The following is a 20912-nucleotide window of genomic DNA, read 5'->3' on the forward strand; positions in this document are numbered from 1 at the left end:
GTTCCATTTTTAGTGTAGGTAATTACTGACTAAAGTTAGTACCTAATTACTTATTATCAGAACAAACCAAGGAAACAGATAATACTACCAACCTACTAACTAATAATTTACAAATTTTAGAAATTTCCAAGAAAATCTATAAATGTATAAAGCTGCTAATCGTCCTTACAAATTTGCACGTAGAAAAAGAAACCAATAAACAATCCAAGAAAACAGTTTGAAGTAAACTAATACCAATCTAATAATTAATATTTACAATATGATTGCTAACCTAATGACAAAATAATATGAATCGGTGGTAATAATGTAAAAATTTTAAAAGTTAACACAAATACATTCTTTACAAGTTGTAGATGTAATTCTGTGACATTTAATTTCTTGTTATTTTCTTAAGTTCACTTTGAGTCATGTAGTATCATTATTTATATGGACACAATCCTCTTTGGATTCGAAGCTATAAATTAAAGTAATGTGTTTGATTATGACAGCTACATTTGATTTTGGCTCCAATTGGCTACATCTGTAGCCAATTGCTCTAACTAGCAACATTTGTAGCTAATTGCTCCAACTATCTAAATGTGTAGCCATGCTACATTTGTAGCAAATTGCTTCAAAAGGTTACATTTGTAGCCAGGCTAAATTTATAGCCAATTGCTCCCAACTCCATCTACCGCTATGTTCGCTGCGGCATGTGGTCATATGGATCAGTCTAGTTGGCGATGTCTAGAGATGCATGCCGTGAGTTTTGAAGGCTGATTCAGATGATTATGATATTCTGCTGGCTCTCACAGTATGTAAACATTAAAAAAAATTGTTTTATGAAGTTAATTTAAAAAAAAGAATTTGAATAATTTCACAATGAAACCAAAATTATGGATTATTTCAGACTAAATAGGGCCTACTATCAGTTTGATAGCATTCTTTGAAATCAAATCCCAGGCACTGTCCTACATATCCCGCCTTTTATGTTCTCCCATTGTTTTATTTCATAAACATGGATATTTTCGTACTTCTTCAGTGACCTTTTCCATTGGCGTGACTTATTTAAAGCAAAATACTGAGAGAAACAAAAACTTAATAAAAGCACAGAAGTACATCACCAATACCACGCAAAATCAGATTATTATTTTTTTTTACTGTCTGCGCATGCTGAAGTTAGCAATGTTACTAAAAATAGCCTAGAACCAAACACCCAGGGACGTCACCAGGATCGCCAACATAGCAAACATAGCGAGCTCAGCGCCCTGAGTGGCCATTGACACCTGAGATGCAGTTGGCAATATTTTACTCACATAGCGCTCTGTGCGGCCAAAGCTATAGTTCTTTAGCCTGATCACAGTCAATAATTGGTAATGTAGGCCTATTAGTTCTTTTCAAAGTTTGATGAAACATTGATTCATTACCTTTTTCAGACTGGCAGTGTTTGTTTAGTGTTTATAGAAGTAACAATGCAAATTGTGTTGTGCAGGAAAACACTTTATTGTCAACTTTGAATGTTGTATATGTTTGTTGGAAAATGTTTCGGTAGTAATTTGTGTGATTGCATTCTGTTAATTTGCCAGATGGAACGAAAAGACAAGGTGAGAAATGTTTAATGGGACAGGGAAAAAGGTAATCTGGGAAATGAGCGGATGTAAGAGTGTGGGAAACCTGATAACTTTCCAAAGGCTGCACACAAGCATGATGAAAAGACTGCACAATAGTTCAGTGTATTGTGCCTATAAGAGACTGAGTAGTTAAAGCGTGCACTTGTGTCGCCCTTACAGCTATCTTTCTCCCGTGGGCCTTAAGAACAACTAAAAGCTTCAGGTCAGCAAAAACCTGCTTTAATATTGTTGTGCAGTCCAAAAAGTCTTTGCTATTGTGCTTTAAGCTAATAAATTAATACCCATGATATATTACAAAGTGTTTGTTACAGATATTGTTGCGTTAAGAGTAAATAGCTTGACTGGCCTACATGTTTGTGATTGCAGGCGCTGTTTACGAAGGAGACATGATGAAGGACGTCATTGATGTGATGCAGTTGCAGCGTGAGAAGAGTAAACACATTCCAGCCTTTGACTACACTCAGAAGGAAAACAACTTCATTGCAGTGAGGTTCATTTTCGAATGTGGTTAGTATAAACATTACTAAACTTTGTTTTCATTCTTTAATTATGCACATCAGAAGCCAGGTTGTAAAATTACAGAATAGCAGCAGTACATATTTTAAAAATTTTGATGGTGTATTGTGGTTGAGTAGTCAGATTATTCGTTTTCACTGAGACATTGTGGATTTGATTCCAAGCAGTGTCAAATCTAGATTTTTTTCGCAAGTAGGGGACCTTGCGGAATTTGCAGGGTATTTCAGTTTCCCCCACCACTGTATTCTATCGCTGAGGCTATCACAGCATTCCACCCCTCATTTGTCTCAAATGAACCTGATGTCCATGATATGTTTATTCCTAAGTAATTCATTCATTTTTTTATTCATCAAGCCATTCGTTCAATCCAATCCAAACTTTTAAATTAGGTTATGCTGAAAATTTTTCTTTAAAAAAAAATAAAATTGAACTGTATATGTTATAAATGTAGTGGATTTTATTTATGATCATTAGTGTGAGGTCAGTTATATGTTTAGCAATGATTTTATTTTGTAGTTGATTTATGTGAAGTCTTTTATCATGTCTTACAGAGTTTTTTTTGTGGTTCTTATATTTTTTGTTTGTTGGGTTTTTTTTTTCTATTTACAGAACATTATTTTAGTTCATTTCATCTGTGAGTTTCATCACCACTTGAATAAAAGGATATACTTATGTAGTGTAAAAGCAATTATGGTGTCCTGTGGTCACAAAAACATTCATGTTGATGTAAATAACATAAGACATGTATAGAAAGTACCTATATTGTGTAGATCTATACATTATAATAAAAAATGGCTGCAGAAAATACATAACTGTAACTGCAGTAAATTATGAACATTTCATCTAAAGCAAAACTTTTAATTTCTGAAGTGTATAGAAGGTAAGTGTGCATAGAGAGAGCATACAGTAAAGATGTGACATAGACATATACTGAATGTTGATATTGGCTTACAGTTTCCCTCAGAACTCTCAAAATCATCTGATGACCACAAGACCATGTGCATTTATTTACAAATGGCACACAAACACACACCTATTTTATTAAAACTATTAAATGTAAACTAATGATTTGGTTCAAAATAGACTTAAATTCACTAGTGAAGAAATATCAAACACTTACTGCATTGAATTGTGGACTTATTAAAAGTTATAACTACAACACACCAGCTAACTCCACCATGAGACATGATGCCGACAGTTAATAGCAGCAAATAAGCCATTCAGTATCATCATCAAACAAGGTGCTACTGCACTGCTTGCGGGCACAGTTTATGTCCATATTTATTCAATGAAAAAGATGCCTTGTCAGAAAGGTAATACTAAACATTTAATACATTTCCATGCAGTGCAACAAAATATAAAAGGCATTTCTTAGCATCAATAAACAAATACCAAAAGCAGACAGCAGAAAAGTATAAACATACAGGGAAAGCCATACTGTACTTTCATTTGGTGTAAATAATGGAAATGGTTATGCATTTTAAATGTAGAGTGAGAGTTGGGATGTAAAATTTAGTTTATTAAAGGGAAAACTGTAAAAGAGTAGAATGTAAAATCAAGGACCTACTTTATCAGCATATGCACTTACTGAGTGCTTAAGTGCATTACTTACAACCTCTACTGACGAATAAGTAGTAGGTATTACTTGTTTAAGGGCCTATGTATTGAAAATACACAGTATTTAAGTTTTGATTAAAAGCAACTCTTGTTTCAGAAAATGCCTTTATGACGTCTAATGATTTCCCCTAAATGTGTTTACATGTAAGTACTGTAGAAATGTTATTTACCATAAAGTATTTTTGAGAAAATTTTTGGGTTGTTTACAGGAAAATTTTCTAGCGAGTTTTACTGTCACAGAAATTCACAAATAAATTTTATCAATATTTTTATACAAACAGACCCAAATAAAACATCCATTTTATCTCTCTCTACCACTTAATGGCTCACTAAACATTTGAGAGTTGGGTAGAATCATTGCTACCATCTACCAACTGATTCAAACAAAAAATTGTTGTTCAAACAGTTCCTACCAATCTGCAAAAAATATAAATTATTTATATCAACCTAGTTTTGAATTATGTAAATCTATGTTGGTAAGCTAATGGAAAAAAGGAAGATTTTTCCTGATAAATATGTGGTTATATTTTTTCCAAACATTTTCTGGACTGATAATTTAGTGACATTAATTTGCTTTTAAATACTAGTAATTCCACCTCATAAAAGTGGTTTGTGTAGTTTTAAAAGTTCTTATTGCAATTTTTTTCTGTGCAGGTGTTAAACTGGATGCACAGCCACTGACGATTGCGACAGCTGCTGTTTTGTACCACAGGTTTTTTAAGGAAGCTGAATCAACTGGCTATGATATATATGTGAGTTTCAGCCCACGTTTCTAAGAGTACACCTATCCCTCGCTTAGCACGCCTTCAGATTGCGCGGATTCATTTAGCACGAAGTGAATTTTACTGCCCCAGTCTTGAATAGCACGTATGTAAATTTCAGTTAACACTAAATCTCGGCAGGCAAAAAAAAAAAGTTGAGCACGATGCCACAAAGTCTGTTTCAACTTCTGTAAACAACAGATGTGCCGTGGGATACAGTTAGCCAAACAAGGGGGGAAGAGATGCACGCGCAGGTCTGACCACGCTATCAACTGTTGTACAAACATCAGCTATGGCAAGTTAAATTGCGGCTATGGAGTGTAAAAGACCAAATGTTTTACGTCCGCGCATATGGCGCCGTGCCGTGCCGTTGTCGCCTGGCCACAAACCAGGCCGTGAACTCAGTCTAGCCAGTGACAGGGAATTCACTCAAACAAAAGCAACGTCTGCCCATTCAGGTGCCGGTAACTGTACGTGCTTGATCACTCATAGTGCATCGTGTTCAAGTATTTGAGACAAAACTAGAAGTATTACGGCGCGCAGATCATGAAGGCCACGCTTATGTTGGTCGCACTTTAGTTTTAAGCAAGTCAACTTTGCGCACAATTGTACGAAATGACTCTTACCAAAAGTTTATATAAGTCTGATGCTGTTGGTTGTACTAGCGGGAATATATTTAACATTAGATACAGGAACAGAAATGAACAGATGATTCACATGGAAAAGGTTGTTAAATGAATGTTGCAATGGAAAAAACAAACATCATTGGCCTGACAGGATTGGTGTGAACCAGGTGGTGATATGAGAATAAGCACTTTTATTGAAAAATTAAAATGTAATAATCCGGACAGTAATATCGGTTTCACTGTCAGTAAAGGATGGTTTGGAATTGTACGCGACGTGAGTTGAAGGTCACGCCCGGGCGGGCAAGTCAGCCAGCCGACTGACGATAAAGTACATAACCACGTATCTCCCGTTACGCGGTGTCGTATTTGTCATACAAAGTGCGATGGGAGGCATGTAAAGATAAATGGTGTGACATATTTATAGTTGAGTGCTATTCAACACATTTATATTACGTAAAGTATATTTTCCTACACAATTTTGGAACACATTAAATAAATTATCATTGCTATTTATGGAAACTAATGCTTCAGAACACGCAATTTCAAATAACACGAGCATATTTAGGAACAAATTAGTCGCTAAGTGAGGGATAGGTGTAGGAATAATGCGGTACTTTTATGTGCAGCCTCGGTTCTGAAGTAGTTTATTCAATTTTAATGTTTTGTTTTTTTCTATAGGTTTGTGTTTTTTGGAATAATAATAATAATAAAGTATTTTAAGTAACGTAGTGATATAGATTTTCATTGTGTAGAAAATTTTACTAGATATTGTAAAAATATTTTAAAATGCTAGTATTGGTCATTCAGCCCAACTAAACCTTTAATGTTATTGTTTTCCAGTATCCATTGCTAGGGATGTGCTGACACAACTTAGTGATATTGAGTGTGTCTCCGTCAAGTGCCTGGTGCCAAATTGTATTTGAATTGTGTTTAATTCATTTTACCTTAAAATTTGAGGCTGTTTTATTTTTGAAATTGTCTTAATTTTGAGGCTGTCATATGTTCAAGGTGGTTTAAGTTTGAGGTGATATTATACTCCAGGCATGCTTAACTTAATGGTAGTTAGTTGTATATTCAGGGTAGTCTTGCATTCAGTGTAGTTTTACATTTGGTGTAGTATTATATTCAAGATTGTTGTTTATAAGAGGCTCTCTACGTTGGAGGCCATCTTACATTTGAGGATGTAGGTAACATTTGTCTTAAGTTTGACTGCCTTACAATCAAGGTTGTCTGGCATATAAATTTCTACTATTTCCGAGGTAATTGTAGATTTTTTCATCTTGCATTTAAATTTTGCTGTTAAAATATAACGGCTTACAATGTAACTTTAAGTCCAAGTCATTATGTAACAGTTTAGAAACATTAGATTAAAAAAATAACAAAATTTAAAGCTTGAATTGGTAACTTTTCTTTTGTTCAGTCAGGCTTGCATTTTCAATTTGTTGTGCATTCCTAATCAATAATCATTACTATAAATTAGTGTTACAGACTTATTTGAATTAATTTTGGTGTTTCAGTTGTTTCATAATAGTAGAACACTGTTATAATGTTTTTCAAGGGAGCACAAGAAAAAAACATTATAAGCAGGAAAACGTTATAAGCAGGAAATCTCAATTTAGCTCTTAACAATGTTCGAGCTTAGTACCAATGGACTCACCAAGCGATGTAAACAACTTTAATGTTAAAACCAAAGATAGTATACATGATACATGAGTTTTCTGAAACAAGCCAACAATTTTTCAACTTCGTCTTGTTCCCTGGTAAAATTTTGTTTGTCTTTAAAGATACACTGCCACATTTTTTGTAAAATTGTCTCACGATTCATGATGACAACATTAAGAGTGAGAACATCTACTCCTTCGCCACCTGAAAATGTTTAATTTTGGTATTCCTACGTATGAATGAAAAAAAAAATTCTTTGTAAGCAATAGAAAACACTTTTAGTTATGCCCTCGCTCAATGGTTGGCAACTTAAATATCGTAGGACTGTGTACGTGCATCTGAATACCCGCTGGAATGGCAAGGAAGAGTTGACTAAGGGTGCCAACTGACACGTAACTATGAACATTGTGTACCTTCAGTATATTACATAAAATTGTATTTTAACAAACTTCATGTATTGTATGGCAGTGATTGTAAACATAAACATACACAAAGGAAACTTTTTATTGTAAGTGTTGGAATAATTTGGTTTTAAAACATTTTTTCCCCATTTATTGAATGTTAGAAAGCAAACATTATAAGCAGGAAATTACACTATTTATGAACGTTATATGCAGGAAATAAATACATTGTCCTTATGGGGGAAATATTGGGACTTTAAAAATATGACATAATAAGCAGGAAAACATTAGCTATATGCAGGAACATTATATCAGGGTTCTACTGTATATGTTTGCAGGTAACTAAAACAAAATTTTGTGATACCGAAGGTGTGTTTTTAAGAATGTATAATCTTTTTTTTTATTCAAGTGTAAGAAAACATTTGTGGTCATTGCATGTTATTCTGTGAGTGTTGTACAGTTACTGTGGTGATGTCGCGGGGATGTTCCAGCTGATAGCGTCCACGACGCTCTACCTGGCCGGCAAGGTGAAGGACGACCCGCTCAAGATACGGGATGTCATAAACGTGACCCACAACACGCTGCACAGGGGCTCCGCCCCGCTGGAGCTGGGCGACGAGTACTGGAACATGAGGGACGCCATAGTGCAGGCGGAACTGCTCGTCATGAGGATGCTCAAGTTCGAAGTGACGATCACGCATCCGCACAAGGTGACCACTATATCGCATAGTTGTCCATCAGCTGGTTGCCACAGTGTCCAGAGGCAGATCCAAGTCCGGCCCCTCCCCTTCCGATCACAGCTCGCACTGGACGGATGACTGTGCTTCCCCTCCTCTCCTCTTCACTAGCTTCTGGATCTGCCGCCGGCAGTGTTGTATCGCGCCTTCCGATCAAATCAATTCATTTTAAATAGTATTTACAAACACACAATGTGGTTTTGTAAAGCACATGTGTCAAACTTTTGGTCAGCGATAGATTAGTTTGCAGCCCTCTTCCATCAAACATTAATGGCGGGCATCAAAAAGTAAAAAAAATAAAAATTTTTTGTACTGGAAAAAACTCCACACTCACTGTCAGAAGTGGCAGTGATGAGTCTACTCTGGCCGTTCTTGTACGTGCTGCGCACTTCTATTTCCAGTCGTCAGCCGCTCCTTTTCTAAATGAAACACGTGTGTGTGTGCAGAGGTGATGAGCAGCCGTGTCGCCCGTTGTCAGGGCGACCGCGCCCACGTCTCCCGTTGCATGGGACCGCCGACCAGCCGGCCACTTGCAGACAGTCCCCTCTCCCGCCTTCCTGGCTGAGCGTGGTCGGCACTGTTACAGCCCGTGATTCCCTGGAAGCCCTTCAAGCCCCTTCCCTATCCCGAGGATACGAGAGAGCTGCTATGCCCAACAAAGGGCAGTGGGTGACTGGAGGGCACCGTGCTGAACCCCCAACAGCTGCCGGGGTTAGCTGCTGGTAACCACGCTTGCCACGCGACTGACAGTACAGCAGCATTGTTTGTTTTGTAGTGTGGATCCCCCAGTTGCAGTCCCACAGCCGTATAAAAGTACTGGTGGAAGTCAGTCAAGTTGGGTGGATCTTGTAGGACGAGCTGTCGCGCTATTGTGTCAACGCTCCAATAAAGCTCATGCAAGCGTTGCTTCCGAGAGTGTTCATACGAGGCGAGGTGAGCGTGTTCCTCCTGCACACAACTTGCCCGCGAGGTGAGACCATTCTTGTAGAGCCTCTTCCAGGGTCACATGCATCAGTGATGTCTGCCGTCCACGGATTCCTCGCAAATACCAGGGGGGGGGGGGGGGGGGGGGCTGCTTAGCCTTCTCACGACTCTCCCATGGATTAACCCCTGTAGAGGCCCCGTGCATTCCTGCTATTGTGGTTCTCCCGTAATGTGCATGAAAAATAATCTACATTACATTCGTATACTGAAATTCTAAATATCTTGTGCTTCTCAAGCTCATTTTTTACGTAGACTTTTTTTTTCCCCAGTTGTGGAATTGTTTTTATGGTTTGTCTGCGTTTCGTTTCTGTTACAATATGGCAGCTCATCTGCCGTAGATGGTAGAAAATCATGGAATGTTTTGGTGTTGCCAAAAAATGCATGTTTATCTGATGTAAGATACTGAAATAACTTAAATTCATTATTTTCTTATTATTGTCTATCAGTTCCAAGCATATTAATTATTTATAATATATTATACAAAATACATTTCTGCACATTATTATCGAGATAAATCAAAATTTCAATGTTTGACGGAATGATCTAAAACCAAAAGAAAGTAAATTGGCTTTATGTGTGTTTAGTTTTGACTGTGTACAATTTAAAATTGATTTGTAAGTATGCTTTTGGAGTGAACTTCTAACAGCCTGTAGGGTGAGTCTAGGCAATGATGTCATCAAAGCACAGTGAAATAGGGTTATTCTGAGGGTATGAAGTAGAGAGTCACACAACTGTTAGACTTTGCAGGTTTTTCATAGTCATGTTAGTTATGATTATGAATCTCCATTGAACCTCCATTGTATATTATTAGCTGTCAGATTACTTGCTATAAACCACAATGGCAGCAGTTTCTTTCACTGGCATGATTGCATTATATCACACCTGCATACTTCAACGTGTGTATACTTGTTCACTTGAATACTTGCATATATTCTTAAACATGTGCATACATTACATGAGTTTCAAATATTTATGTACTCTACATATTTCCTATTCCTCTCAACACCTTTAATGCGAATGGTGGCCATTAGGTCTGTGCGAAGCTTGGATGAAGCAAATCAGTTGAAGCTCTTTTTGATATTAGATTTGACTTCGCCAGGAAATTTGCTGTTTGTTTTAATTTGAGCTTCAGTTGTGATGCAAAGCATCGCGTCTGGTATGAAGCTTTGCATTTGTTGACATTGGAAATCTAAGATTCGCTCATGTAAATATTTAATTTTTATTGTGTTGTGTATGTTTTTACTTGAATAAAGTTGGTTGCTTTAAAAAACTAAAGGTCATCCATGGGGCCCAATTATCAATTAATAAATCACTTGATCAGTTTGAAACATTAAAAACATAAAACAATTTTTTTACTTCAATCCTGTATTTTTTAAGACAAGTGTAATTCAGCTTCGCCGAGAACAATTCGCAATTCAATTTGATTTCGCATATACAGTAAACTCCCGGTATATCGCGCCTCGATTGATCGCGGAATCGGGTATATCGCGGGTCAAACCATGTCCCCCAGTCAGAAATGAATAATAATAATGGAATAAATGGTTGACAGCCGATTAGAATAATTTTGCGTTGTAACTAACAAACTAAGCATCGGGCAGAAAAAAGCCTAGGCGTAGAAAATGTCCGCAGTAAAATTCTAAACAAGATATCTCCGTACATTATTCCTCTATCTTGTAGGGTTTTCAAATTATGGTCCAGTCCAGCCCAGTGATATTTTCTGAAACACTAGTTCTTAACGTCGATTTATCTCACAAATGAAGCAGGGGACCTGATAAAGCCCACCATCCAGCGACATTATCCAGCGTGACTCGGCTGGGGATTGATGTTGGATAGGCTTGGTTGTCGGCAAGCGCTGGGTAGGGAGAGGCTAGCCGAGAACATGGAGAGAGGTAGAGATTAGAGCGGGCAGAAACACCAGGGGGAGTGGGGGAGGGAATGTGTTCACGCAGCACACAGGCAGAGCATGAGTCACTTGACTGAGCAGCGTCGCTGCGTACAAGGCCAAATCAGGTAGTCCGGTGTTTAAAATTCCACTCCAGAATCTTAATTGGTACTTTACTGGACATCTGTATATAAATGTTTTGTTACAACTTAAACCTACAGACGTAATATTATTGGGTAATTCATTGTATTATACAAGTTCATCTTTTTACTTTGGTATAATGTTTTAACATTAAATAGTAAAGTAAATCGGCTAGCGTATTTTTAATCTTTGCCCAGGAATTCCCAGTGGTCCAATACTTACGTGAACCATACTGTACCACCTTTGCCGTGAGGTAGTAAACAAGTCCCGGAAATGTTTATGTGTAACGGTCTCCCGACCTTTAAACAGAGGCTGGGGAATATAACACTTGCCGATCTGAGCCACACACACTCAGCAACTCGACACAGCGTTTGGTGAAATAAGTAAAGACAAAGTTTAACACGGTTTTTAATACGGCGTCACTGATTGCGCTAAAATTAAATTGGCGCAATTTTTGTTTCCCACATGTGACCATTTATAATTTACTGTAAGCATGGATAATAAAGTTTAACCACTTGACACGATAGACGATTCTTTATTTTTTATTGTACGAATGCTAGAATCGTTTTTTTTCCTGTATCTGCGGCCTGCTTCTACAAAAGACAAGCTATATGTAAGTAAATCTAGAATTTTTATTTTGTCAATCAAACTCGGTACTTTGCGATTCATATTCAGTTTGAAGTATCACTACGGCCTTTCTTTTTAGAAGACTTTGACCACAGAATCGTGTGTAACCGCACACACTGCACTTACTTTGTTACGGACACTGACGAAGCAGATACTGTGGCTAACACCACGAGACTGGCAGCAGCAGCTTGTGTGCCGCACGTGTGTATGGCGGCGTGTGGCGCGCTCGTAGGCCGTGTGACAAACTGTGCGCGGCACGCGGAAAAATAAAAACAATTCAACATTTAATATTTATCTTTAAAATGTATTATTTTTATTTTTTCACCCGTGTTTAATGAAAACTGCGGATGCAAAGTCCGCACAAAGGCGTGCTTGCCGACCTATTAGAACATAGGCGGTTTTTTATGCCTTTTGACCTTGGTCACATCGAAACATCGCGGTTATGCAACAACGCGGGTAAAAGTTATGTCCCCCGACAACCGCGTTAAATAGGGAGTGTACTGTATTTAAAAAATTCAATTTGATATTTGCTTTGCTTCAAAAAACTAGCAATCGCACGGGCCTAGTGGCCATGTAACTATTTTTTTTATCAAGTATTACAAAATTAAGCAACTCAAAGTTCCATGTTCATGTAACTTTAAAAGGTAAAAGTTACACAAGTTTATTCCTTCATCTTGATGGCATGGTCATGTATACATTGATCCTGTGGTACATGTTGCTTGTTGTTTTAAGTTAGTACAGTGAAAGATTGTGGACGTAACTAAAACTTGAGATAAAAGCGTAAAACAATTAATTATGGTCATAAGTTGAATACGAAAGAAAAAATTGTCACAAGGCCTGAAATGATATTTTTGTATTGTGATCTTCAAGTTTTTGTTGGGTCAGGATCGTTCGACACACTAAGCAATGTGATGCAAACACTGATTGGCATATGGAGGACAGCTGTGGTGTAAGAATATATTATAACATCTATTTAATTTACTGAGTTAAGTATGAAACATATGCATAAGTATGAAACCTATGCACACATACATTGATGACAATTTTTTTTTCTTTCCAGTACATGTTCCACTACTTGAAGGCCCTAGAGAGCTGGTTCTCAAGAGAAGAATGGGCCAAATCACCAGTCACAAAAATTTCATTTGCTTTCCTGCAGGTTTGTGTTTTTGCTTCCAGTAATCTTTGTTGTCTTAAATTGGTTATATTGCACAAATCAGAAGTTTAATATTTCATTATGGTTTATTAAAGCTATGTGTTAAAATAAAAATTTAATTTCAAAATTGTGCGCGAAAATAAATTAGTGTTTTATGCACTATTCATTTTTGTGTAGGGCAGACTAGGAATACAATACACCCTCAAAGTTAAGATGATTTCAAGTGTAAGAAAAATCAATGAGTGCGTTGATAGATTTGAATAAAAACATGTTTAACGCTTCACAACAAACTATAATTAAAACAGAGTTGGGAATATTTAAATTTTTAAAAAGTTTTTAATGTTTTAAAAAAGCCTTAATGCATAAGCATCAAGCAAATAAATAAATAATGTAAATGGGTCCTTCCTTCACCTAGACAAAATGGGAAAACAACTCGTAAGTAGGGGCAGTGAAATTTGAGTTTTCTTTAGTTTTGTGTCGGTTCTACTTTTGAAGCAGTCAGGTTCGCTGCTTTTGAACTTCGCGCACCGCGGCGGGCGTTGGCGCTTCCTTCCTCCCTCTCCCCTCCCCACTAATTAGTACATTGTCGGTCTTTTCCTCCCCTCCATGCGCGCTGCATCATGCCGGTCATTTATAAGGCTTGGTTAGCCATTTTTCGACCTTATTCTCATAGGTAGTCTGGGTAGAGCTCATCTGAGAGCTAGAACCAATAGGTTTTACTTTTAGTTGAAATGATTATTCTGTCTCCAGTGAAAAGATGGACAAACAAATGAGCGGAATCTGGGCGCAATGAACTCTTTTGACACTTCCTGTCCCTTGATAGTATCTATTCATTGGCTTAAAGGGAAATGAGAAAGACATGCCTGTGCGAAAAGGTTATGTGGTTTACCACAAGTCTGCTGCAAGGTTTGGCTGTTGATAATTCAATGGCACTGGGATTTTTTTTATCAGTGCCGGTTATTTTGTCGAGAACCAACAGAACGTAGACCCAAGAACAATACCTCACTAGTTACCTTACATTTTAGCATTGTGGTTTTCACCTTTTATACATTAATAAATATGAATTGAGGTTCAAATAAAAATACAGCCTTCGTGTTTCTTGAAACCTTTGTTTTATTAGGCTACAAAATAATTGTAGGTCTCGGATGACAGTATTTACCAGCAACCAGAAACGAAATTCATGACGTAATTCTATGATCAAATATTAACATACAGTCCATATATAATAGGTATATTAAAACATGTTATCCTAATTGAAGCTTAGAGCGTTCCACCTTACAAAGGTGGTTTTCACACCCAATAGCATTTCTGCTAAATATTTTAGATGGCAGCTAATTAAGTATGCGTAACTTTAAGCTATGTTAATTACAATGAAAACTACTCATGAGATAAGAAATGGACCAAAACCATGTTTATATATTACAAGTAGTTCAGTTTATGGTAATCTCACATTTTTAATGGCAGCATTCATATGCAAGGTAATTTTCATGTTGGAAATATGTATGTATTTTCTTGGTTAAATTTGCAGTCTCATGATGGTGTGTTTGTATGAAAATAGAATGGCCAGAACTTCATAAACTATCTTTTTTGCAGGATATTCAAGTAAAAATTAGACTTTCTGTGACTATTTTACAGCTCTGTTTTAGATGTCATCATTTTAGTATCAGGAATGGACAAGGCCTGTAAGCATTGTAATAAAATATCTACGTATTGAGTGTTGTAGGGTTGTGTATGTCATTTGGAATACAGTGAAACCCTGATTATCCCTTTCCCAATGGACCATGAGTAAAAAACGGATAATCCAGGAAATCCTACAATGTGGGAACACACTCTAAAGTTACCAAATGCACAATGTATGTACTATTGCAAAAACTTTCAGTGAATCAGTTAGGTATTTCCATAAACTGACACCAGCAGCACACTGTATATACACTATCAATATTGGAAAATTATACTTCCTTAATTTTTTTAAATGAACAAAATGTGCCATCCACTGGGATGTTTGATGCCCGAACTTGCTGGAACCAAGAAAACAAAACTTCTCAAGCTCACTGTATTTCGACTGTCTTGCCATTTTCCATTTTTTTGAAGACTGGCCGAACTGACTTGCTTGTTTCCGAATCTCATTTCTTCTAGTGAAGATAGAATTAAGAGTCGATGGAGGAATACCATAGCGCTTTGCCAAATCAACCCGTTTTTCACCTGGATTTTTTTCAACGGCATTTATAATTTCTAAACGCTCTTTAATGGTTTTAACCTCTTTTGTATGTTGATACATATCAATGAACCTTTACAAATTTCACACGTGCAGTAGAGTTAAATGCGTAAAGCTAATTTACCGTAAACAAAGAAAATCTCGCGCATATACGGCCGGCCACGGAAACGCTAGGATGAACAATTTTGTCTATGTTTCTCGCAGGATTTCACTGTCGCTAAATAGAAACATGTTTACGTTGGGCTAGTATGTACAGTATATCGACCACGGTTATATTGTTGTGTTGATTATCGCACAAAGCAAGAACTATCGTGCAAGCGTTAGCTTTCGTCTGTTGTTTTATCGAAGTTGGTGAACCTGTTAGCAACAGCGTCATTCTCACTTTATTCGTTTTCTTTTAGTAATGGCCGCCATATGTAAATATTGGTATTGCGTGTCGTGTAGACACACGTAAACTGGAATATTTCTTGGGAATTTGAATGTGAAATCGGTAAAAAGCCTGTAAAGTTCAACCCGTTAAACCAGGTTAAAAAATATTCGTAAACGATGGAAACGGGATTTTTTTAACATTGTTCTTGCGGGATTTTTTCGGGACCACGGACATTTAACAATAAAACCGGGAAATTCTACAATGCGGGAACGAATAAACGAGGTTTCACTGTATCTTGAAAACAAACTCGGTAAAATATTTCAATGATTAGATCATTGTTTCATTTTTATTAGTGATGGTCATCCATGCTGGGATATCAGTATGACCTCTACTGGTGGTTGTGCATGCCACAGATCTACCATAGAATGTCACTGATATTTCTAATTGAATACTCTTCAGGTTCGCAATGATCCTAGCAGTATTTGGTGATTTTCTTCTGCTTTGTTACAAATATTTAGTTCTTTGCAGCTGTGATTACTGCAAAACTATCGGAAAGTCCTGTAGACTGACCCATAAATTTTATATTCACGTGAATCAAACCGAAAACCTTTCCAAACTCTCAAGATTATCTGATGGATTGAGTTGATGTTTCTGTTCATTGCACAGAAGTGACATTCAACTAATGAATATAATTTTCAGCGATTCGTGGGAATCCCAAGTCATTTCAGAAAGAACTCTGGCTCTACAAGCTGTATTCATCATTCATCTCAGACTGAATCTCGTATCCACTGTATTTTGAATGAATGGAAGCAATAGCCACAGAGGCACTAAAAACGTTTGGAAACCAGTTTAGACTTGCAGCTTATTGAGAACTTCGAGGGAAGCATTTTTTTTTACATCTCTTGTCAAGCTGGTGAGTGTAAGGTCGCCTCCTTACAAAATCGTAATTGGTAAAAAAATATATTGAGTAATAGATTAATTGCATGTTTTTATGCTATTGTTCTGTGGCATTTAGGCTTTCACACTGAATTGTAGAATGAGGTGAGTGAGTGCAGCTTTACTGATACTGTTTTTTTTTACATCCTCCAATCACACACACTGAAACCCATATAAACTGTTTGTCAAGAATGCAATACATAGTAAAATACAGATTAAATGTGAAGTAAGTGGCCACAATTAACATTTTAACTTGAATTGGCAAGGTTTTGTCATGTTATTTTATATCCCTGATGGTTCTGTCATTGCAGGATTTCCACTTTGACCCAGCAATCCTGGACTATGAACCACAGCACATTGCCATTGCTTGCATAAACCTGGCAATGCAGTGCTACGGGATCCAGGTGCCGCTGATGGACGAAGGGGAAAACTTGTGGTACACTGTAAGTGCTGCTCAGTGCAGTCCAGCTGAACTGGGCTCATTTGTATTCTTCTAGTCGAGAAGGCTTCAACATACAGGGTCGTTGGGAATAATTGCTGGAATTTTAAACTTTTTTTTAAAGAAATTTATAATGGATACATGTGTAAGGAATCTTAAAATGCTCAGAAAGGTTTAAATTTTTAGGCCTAGCCAAATTAAAATTGGTTGTCCACAGCACTAACTGAGCCTCATGTTGAATGGTCCACTTCCCCCTACCCGGAGTAAACGGGGTAGTCTCACAGCTCCACTCTCACTCCCTGGGCATGCTGTTTTATTTTTAAGTCTCATGATACACGGTCACAGGACACTTAGCTCTTTCTGTGAGAATACAGTAACACTGCATACACTGAGAAGATAAAAGTCCAGCCCCGTAAGGAGATGGTCGCTGCAGTGATTCCAACTGTGGACACGAATCAGAAAACTTGGTAGGAAATTGAATACTGTATGGACATCACCAGAGTTAAAAATGGGCCAAAATTAATGTCTGACATTAAGTTTAAAATTTATTCTGAACATTTTAACACTCTGCAGGTGTGTAGCCGTTTTAGAATTCCGGCAATCATTCTGGATGACCCTGCATGAAGCTGCGAGTTCTAAAATGTCCATCAGTTGAATTGTGTGCTGTTGTTAACTGAAATGACTGTAGAAGTTGATTCCAAAATGTTTGGATTCACTGATATTGACTTTTTTCCTGTAGCTTACCTCTGTAGAAGCCACTTATACAACATAATGCAATGAAATGATGTTAATCCTGCACCTTTTGGACACAAAAAGCATATTTATTGTTCATAGCTCGAAAGTAGTGATTTTTTTCCCCCTCTGACAAACCTCCATCCCCCCCAACCCCCTAATCCTACAGCTCATACTCGTGAAATTATTGTATGTCATCGGTTCTACACCAAAAGGATGATACCTTTGTTGGTGGCCGGCACACAATTCTATTTGATGCTCAGAATACCCCACATAGCACATATTAAACACTTTTTTTTGTTGTGAAAAGGAACATTTAGTTTAAAAGGGCCAGGACCAATCCCACTAAGGGGAGGGGGGAGAGGTTTTCCCACTGACATCCAACTTCGTAATACACCTCTTAAGTGCACCACAAAATCAATCTTCGGATTACTGAAATTTTTTTGGCCAATTTAAACACCCCCCTACCCTGACCAACACCCCATCCGAGGGTCCGATGGTGCCCGCCAAAGACCTCGAGAGCATGTGAAAATCAACATACTTGAATTTTCTGGACTTTCAAAAAATCAGGATTAAATAGACTCCATTCGTGGAGGGAGGAGAGGGAATCGAACCCCGAGCACTAAGTGCATTATAAATACATAATGGGTGTAAAAAGTAGTGCAGCAAGTGTTGGTAATTATTTGTGCATCTATCAATCATATTATTACATTAAGTAAATATCCGTCATAAATATTTGCGACAGAATAACAAATGCAAGAGAGGTATTATGTTAGATTTACATATTTTACACATACGCATGTGATGTATTTTGACGGGTAAATTGAAAAAAATAAATCAACATGGCATATGAGAATGAGCCTTAAATAGAGTTTGCACTCATCAATAAGTACATAAGCCCACCTCCAAAATTCAAGATTCTTGCATGCTGTTTTGCAAAGCAAGCCGCCTTTTCTTTACGTATGGAGAGCTTATTCCTGCTTCTATGTAGTCCGGATCTGTGAAGCACCCGTCTCACTATCAGTGCTGGTGTTCCTCCCCGTTGCAGCTTCTAGGTCAGAGTAAGGCATCAGAACCACACACACGATGCTCCTTCTCTCTTCCTGCCTTGGTTTGTACTTCACCAGGTGGATATTTACTCTTTGGTATTCAGATTTTCACCAAGATTCTACAGTTTACCATGATTAGCAGAGTATACAAATGCTGTTGCGAAATTGTTACCCAATAGATTTTAGAAACACTTGTATCATATTATATGGTGAATTACAATTAAATTCCAAATGCAAGTTAATACACCATAAATCACTAAAATGTAACTAAAATTATTCAATAAATCCACATTTGTAATCACAATATATTAACACAAATCACAAAAATGCAAGTTCTTTATTAAACAGATGTGTAATTTATGTAGCACGAAGTTTGAACCAAAATTTAAATGTACTAAACTGATCAGAATTTTTTTCTTTTGACCTTAAACTAATTTTTTACTGTTTTAATATTTGCCCCATTTTATAGTTTCTCAACTATTGGGGTTTATCAATATGTTGTGTGAAACTAATATATTATTTTTTTTCCAGCCTTTCTGCCAAGATATCACCAGGGAAAAACTCTGGGAGATTATGGAGAAGGTCATGGAGGTTTACAACAGTGAAGAAATGCCATCTTAATTTCCATGCACATTCTAACTTATTCTTTATCTGAATTATGTTACGACTATGATGTTTGACTGAGTGCAGTTTTTAAGATTACTTGCAATTGTGTATAATTTTTTTTTCTTAAACTACATGAAAAAGTTAAATGTGAAAGTATTATGCCTTTATCTTGTTAGTTTGTCCAACCCCTGCTGATGTAACTACTTGACCAGCAAAGGCGAACAAGTCAGTCGCTCTCTTGCTGGAGTAGCAGAAATTAAAATAAAAATTTGTTATTTTACAAAAATACACTAATACTTGATACAGCAGAATAGCAGAGGAAAAACAATTTTCAAGAGAATGAAAATTGGACTTGAAACTATATCAAAATCAAAAATAACTTCTAAAACATTATTAAAATATTTAGTTATAATTAGTATTTAGTCACAATTAACATCAAATAACCTGATTATATTGGCCTCACAGTAATAACTAAATATACAACACTTCACATATACGTTAAAACTATTATAATATAACCTAAAACTAAAAAAGCAGCCAGCAAAATTCCATTAATGTACGCATAATAAATATGAAATAAGATTAAAATAAAAATTTCCAAAAAAAAAAATTCATTTCTGCAATGCTTAATTACTTAGCGATCCAAACACAACAAAAAAAATTTCCTTGGGTTTCATAGGCCTCAAGTATTCCAGCGCTGTGTAGTGAGGCAGCAAAGTCCTTGATGTGACCGATGTATTAGTTCATAAAGGTCATTTAGAAAGTAGTTTGCTTGTTATGAAAAGGGCAAAGCAACAAGTATTCCTTAATGGCAATTTCATCACAGCCAAACTTGCGATAGTAAAGGTCAAACAAATTGCGTAAACTACAAACGGAGTTCAGTACTCACACTGGTATTATACTCTTGTCAAATCGGTGCACAGTTCACAGTCTGTAGTTAAGCGATGATAAAATTACAATTGAACCATTTACTTAGATTCACACTTTACTTGACATGGTTGAACAAACTAGTTGGCAAGCAAGTGTCTCATGGAATGCAAAGTTAATTATGCTGGGAAAATGATAAGTTCTGCAGGGGGTTAATTCTTCTTCCATCACCATAAATACCAAAAGGATCTGACGCACTCAACTAGGAGTAGCGATGCTGCTGCACTCATCACTCTCGCCGTCAGTGGAGCAGCACTCGCCAAGACCATGAAACAGTTTGAACATCGCCTAACCACTGCCAGGCGCTGGTACAAAACTCTGATGAGCCTAAACTTTCCTATTATACTTTACTTTTGTGATTGTAACTTTATTAACTTTAAAGATCTTGTTACTTAAATTACTTTCAACAAACCAGAGAGATTAAAGCTGCCTTTAACAATTTTAGTAACAATCAAAAAATATTACACAAGCATGACTGTCCAAAATAATAAATCAAAAATACATATTTTTATTGGTTAAAATAATTAAAAAAATCATCTGATAAAGGTTTGAAATCATCGTGACATGACTGGCCACAAGTTCACTAACTGTAGATCGTAAATTTACATTTTAAATACAAACGTGCACCCAGTTCCAATCTCTTATTGCTTTGAACTAAAATGAAATGTACTAGTCTGCCACATTAGTTCCACATCATATAGGAAGTATGCATTTAGACAATGCAAAGCTAAACATCTATCAATGTATTTACTCCATATATCACAACACAAAGCATAAATAACAAATGCAAATAAAATATTAGTGTACGATGAACAGTTTTTGATATTTTATAAAGTCAGTTTGCCGTTGTTGGTTGAAATACAAATTTATTTGGAACAATTTTCCCCAAATTGCACACAGAAAAATTTATATGTACATCTTCTT

General features: G+C 36.7%; 1 protein-coding gene across 4 annotated transcripts in view; it reads left to right on the forward strand.

Moving 5' to 3' along the window:
* LOC134542162 (cyclin-Q) overlaps positions 1 to 19217 on the forward strand; it is a 142184-nt gene extending 122967 nt beyond the window's left edge. For all 4 annotated transcript variants that reach the window (XM_063386185.1, XM_063386184.1, XM_063386183.1 and 1 more), the window contains exons 2-7: positions 1974 to 2114; positions 4395 to 4492; positions 7682 to 7900; positions 12622 to 12717; positions 16547 to 16678; positions 18987 to 19217. In XM_063386185.1, coding sequence (XP_063242255.1) covers positions 1994 to 2114; positions 4395 to 4492; positions 7682 to 7900; positions 12622 to 12717; positions 16547 to 16678; positions 18987 to 19076 — 756 coding nt within the window. In that variant the 5' untranslated portion in view covers positions 1974 to 1993 and the 3' untranslated portion in view covers positions 19077 to 19217. The remainder of the gene's footprint in view (positions 1 to 1973; positions 2115 to 4394; positions 4493 to 7681; positions 7901 to 12621; positions 12718 to 16546; positions 16679 to 18986) is intronic.
* The last annotated feature ends 1695 nt before the right edge of the window (positions 19218 to 20912 follow it).

The sequence above is a fragment of the Bacillus rossius genome, assembly GCF_032445375.1.
Source record: "Bacillus rossius redtenbacheri isolate Brsri chromosome 4 unlocalized genomic scaffold, Brsri_v3 Brsri_v3_scf4_2, whole genome shotgun sequence".
NCBI lineage: Eukaryota > Metazoa > Arthropoda > Insecta > Phasmatodea > Bacillidae > Bacillus > Bacillus rossius.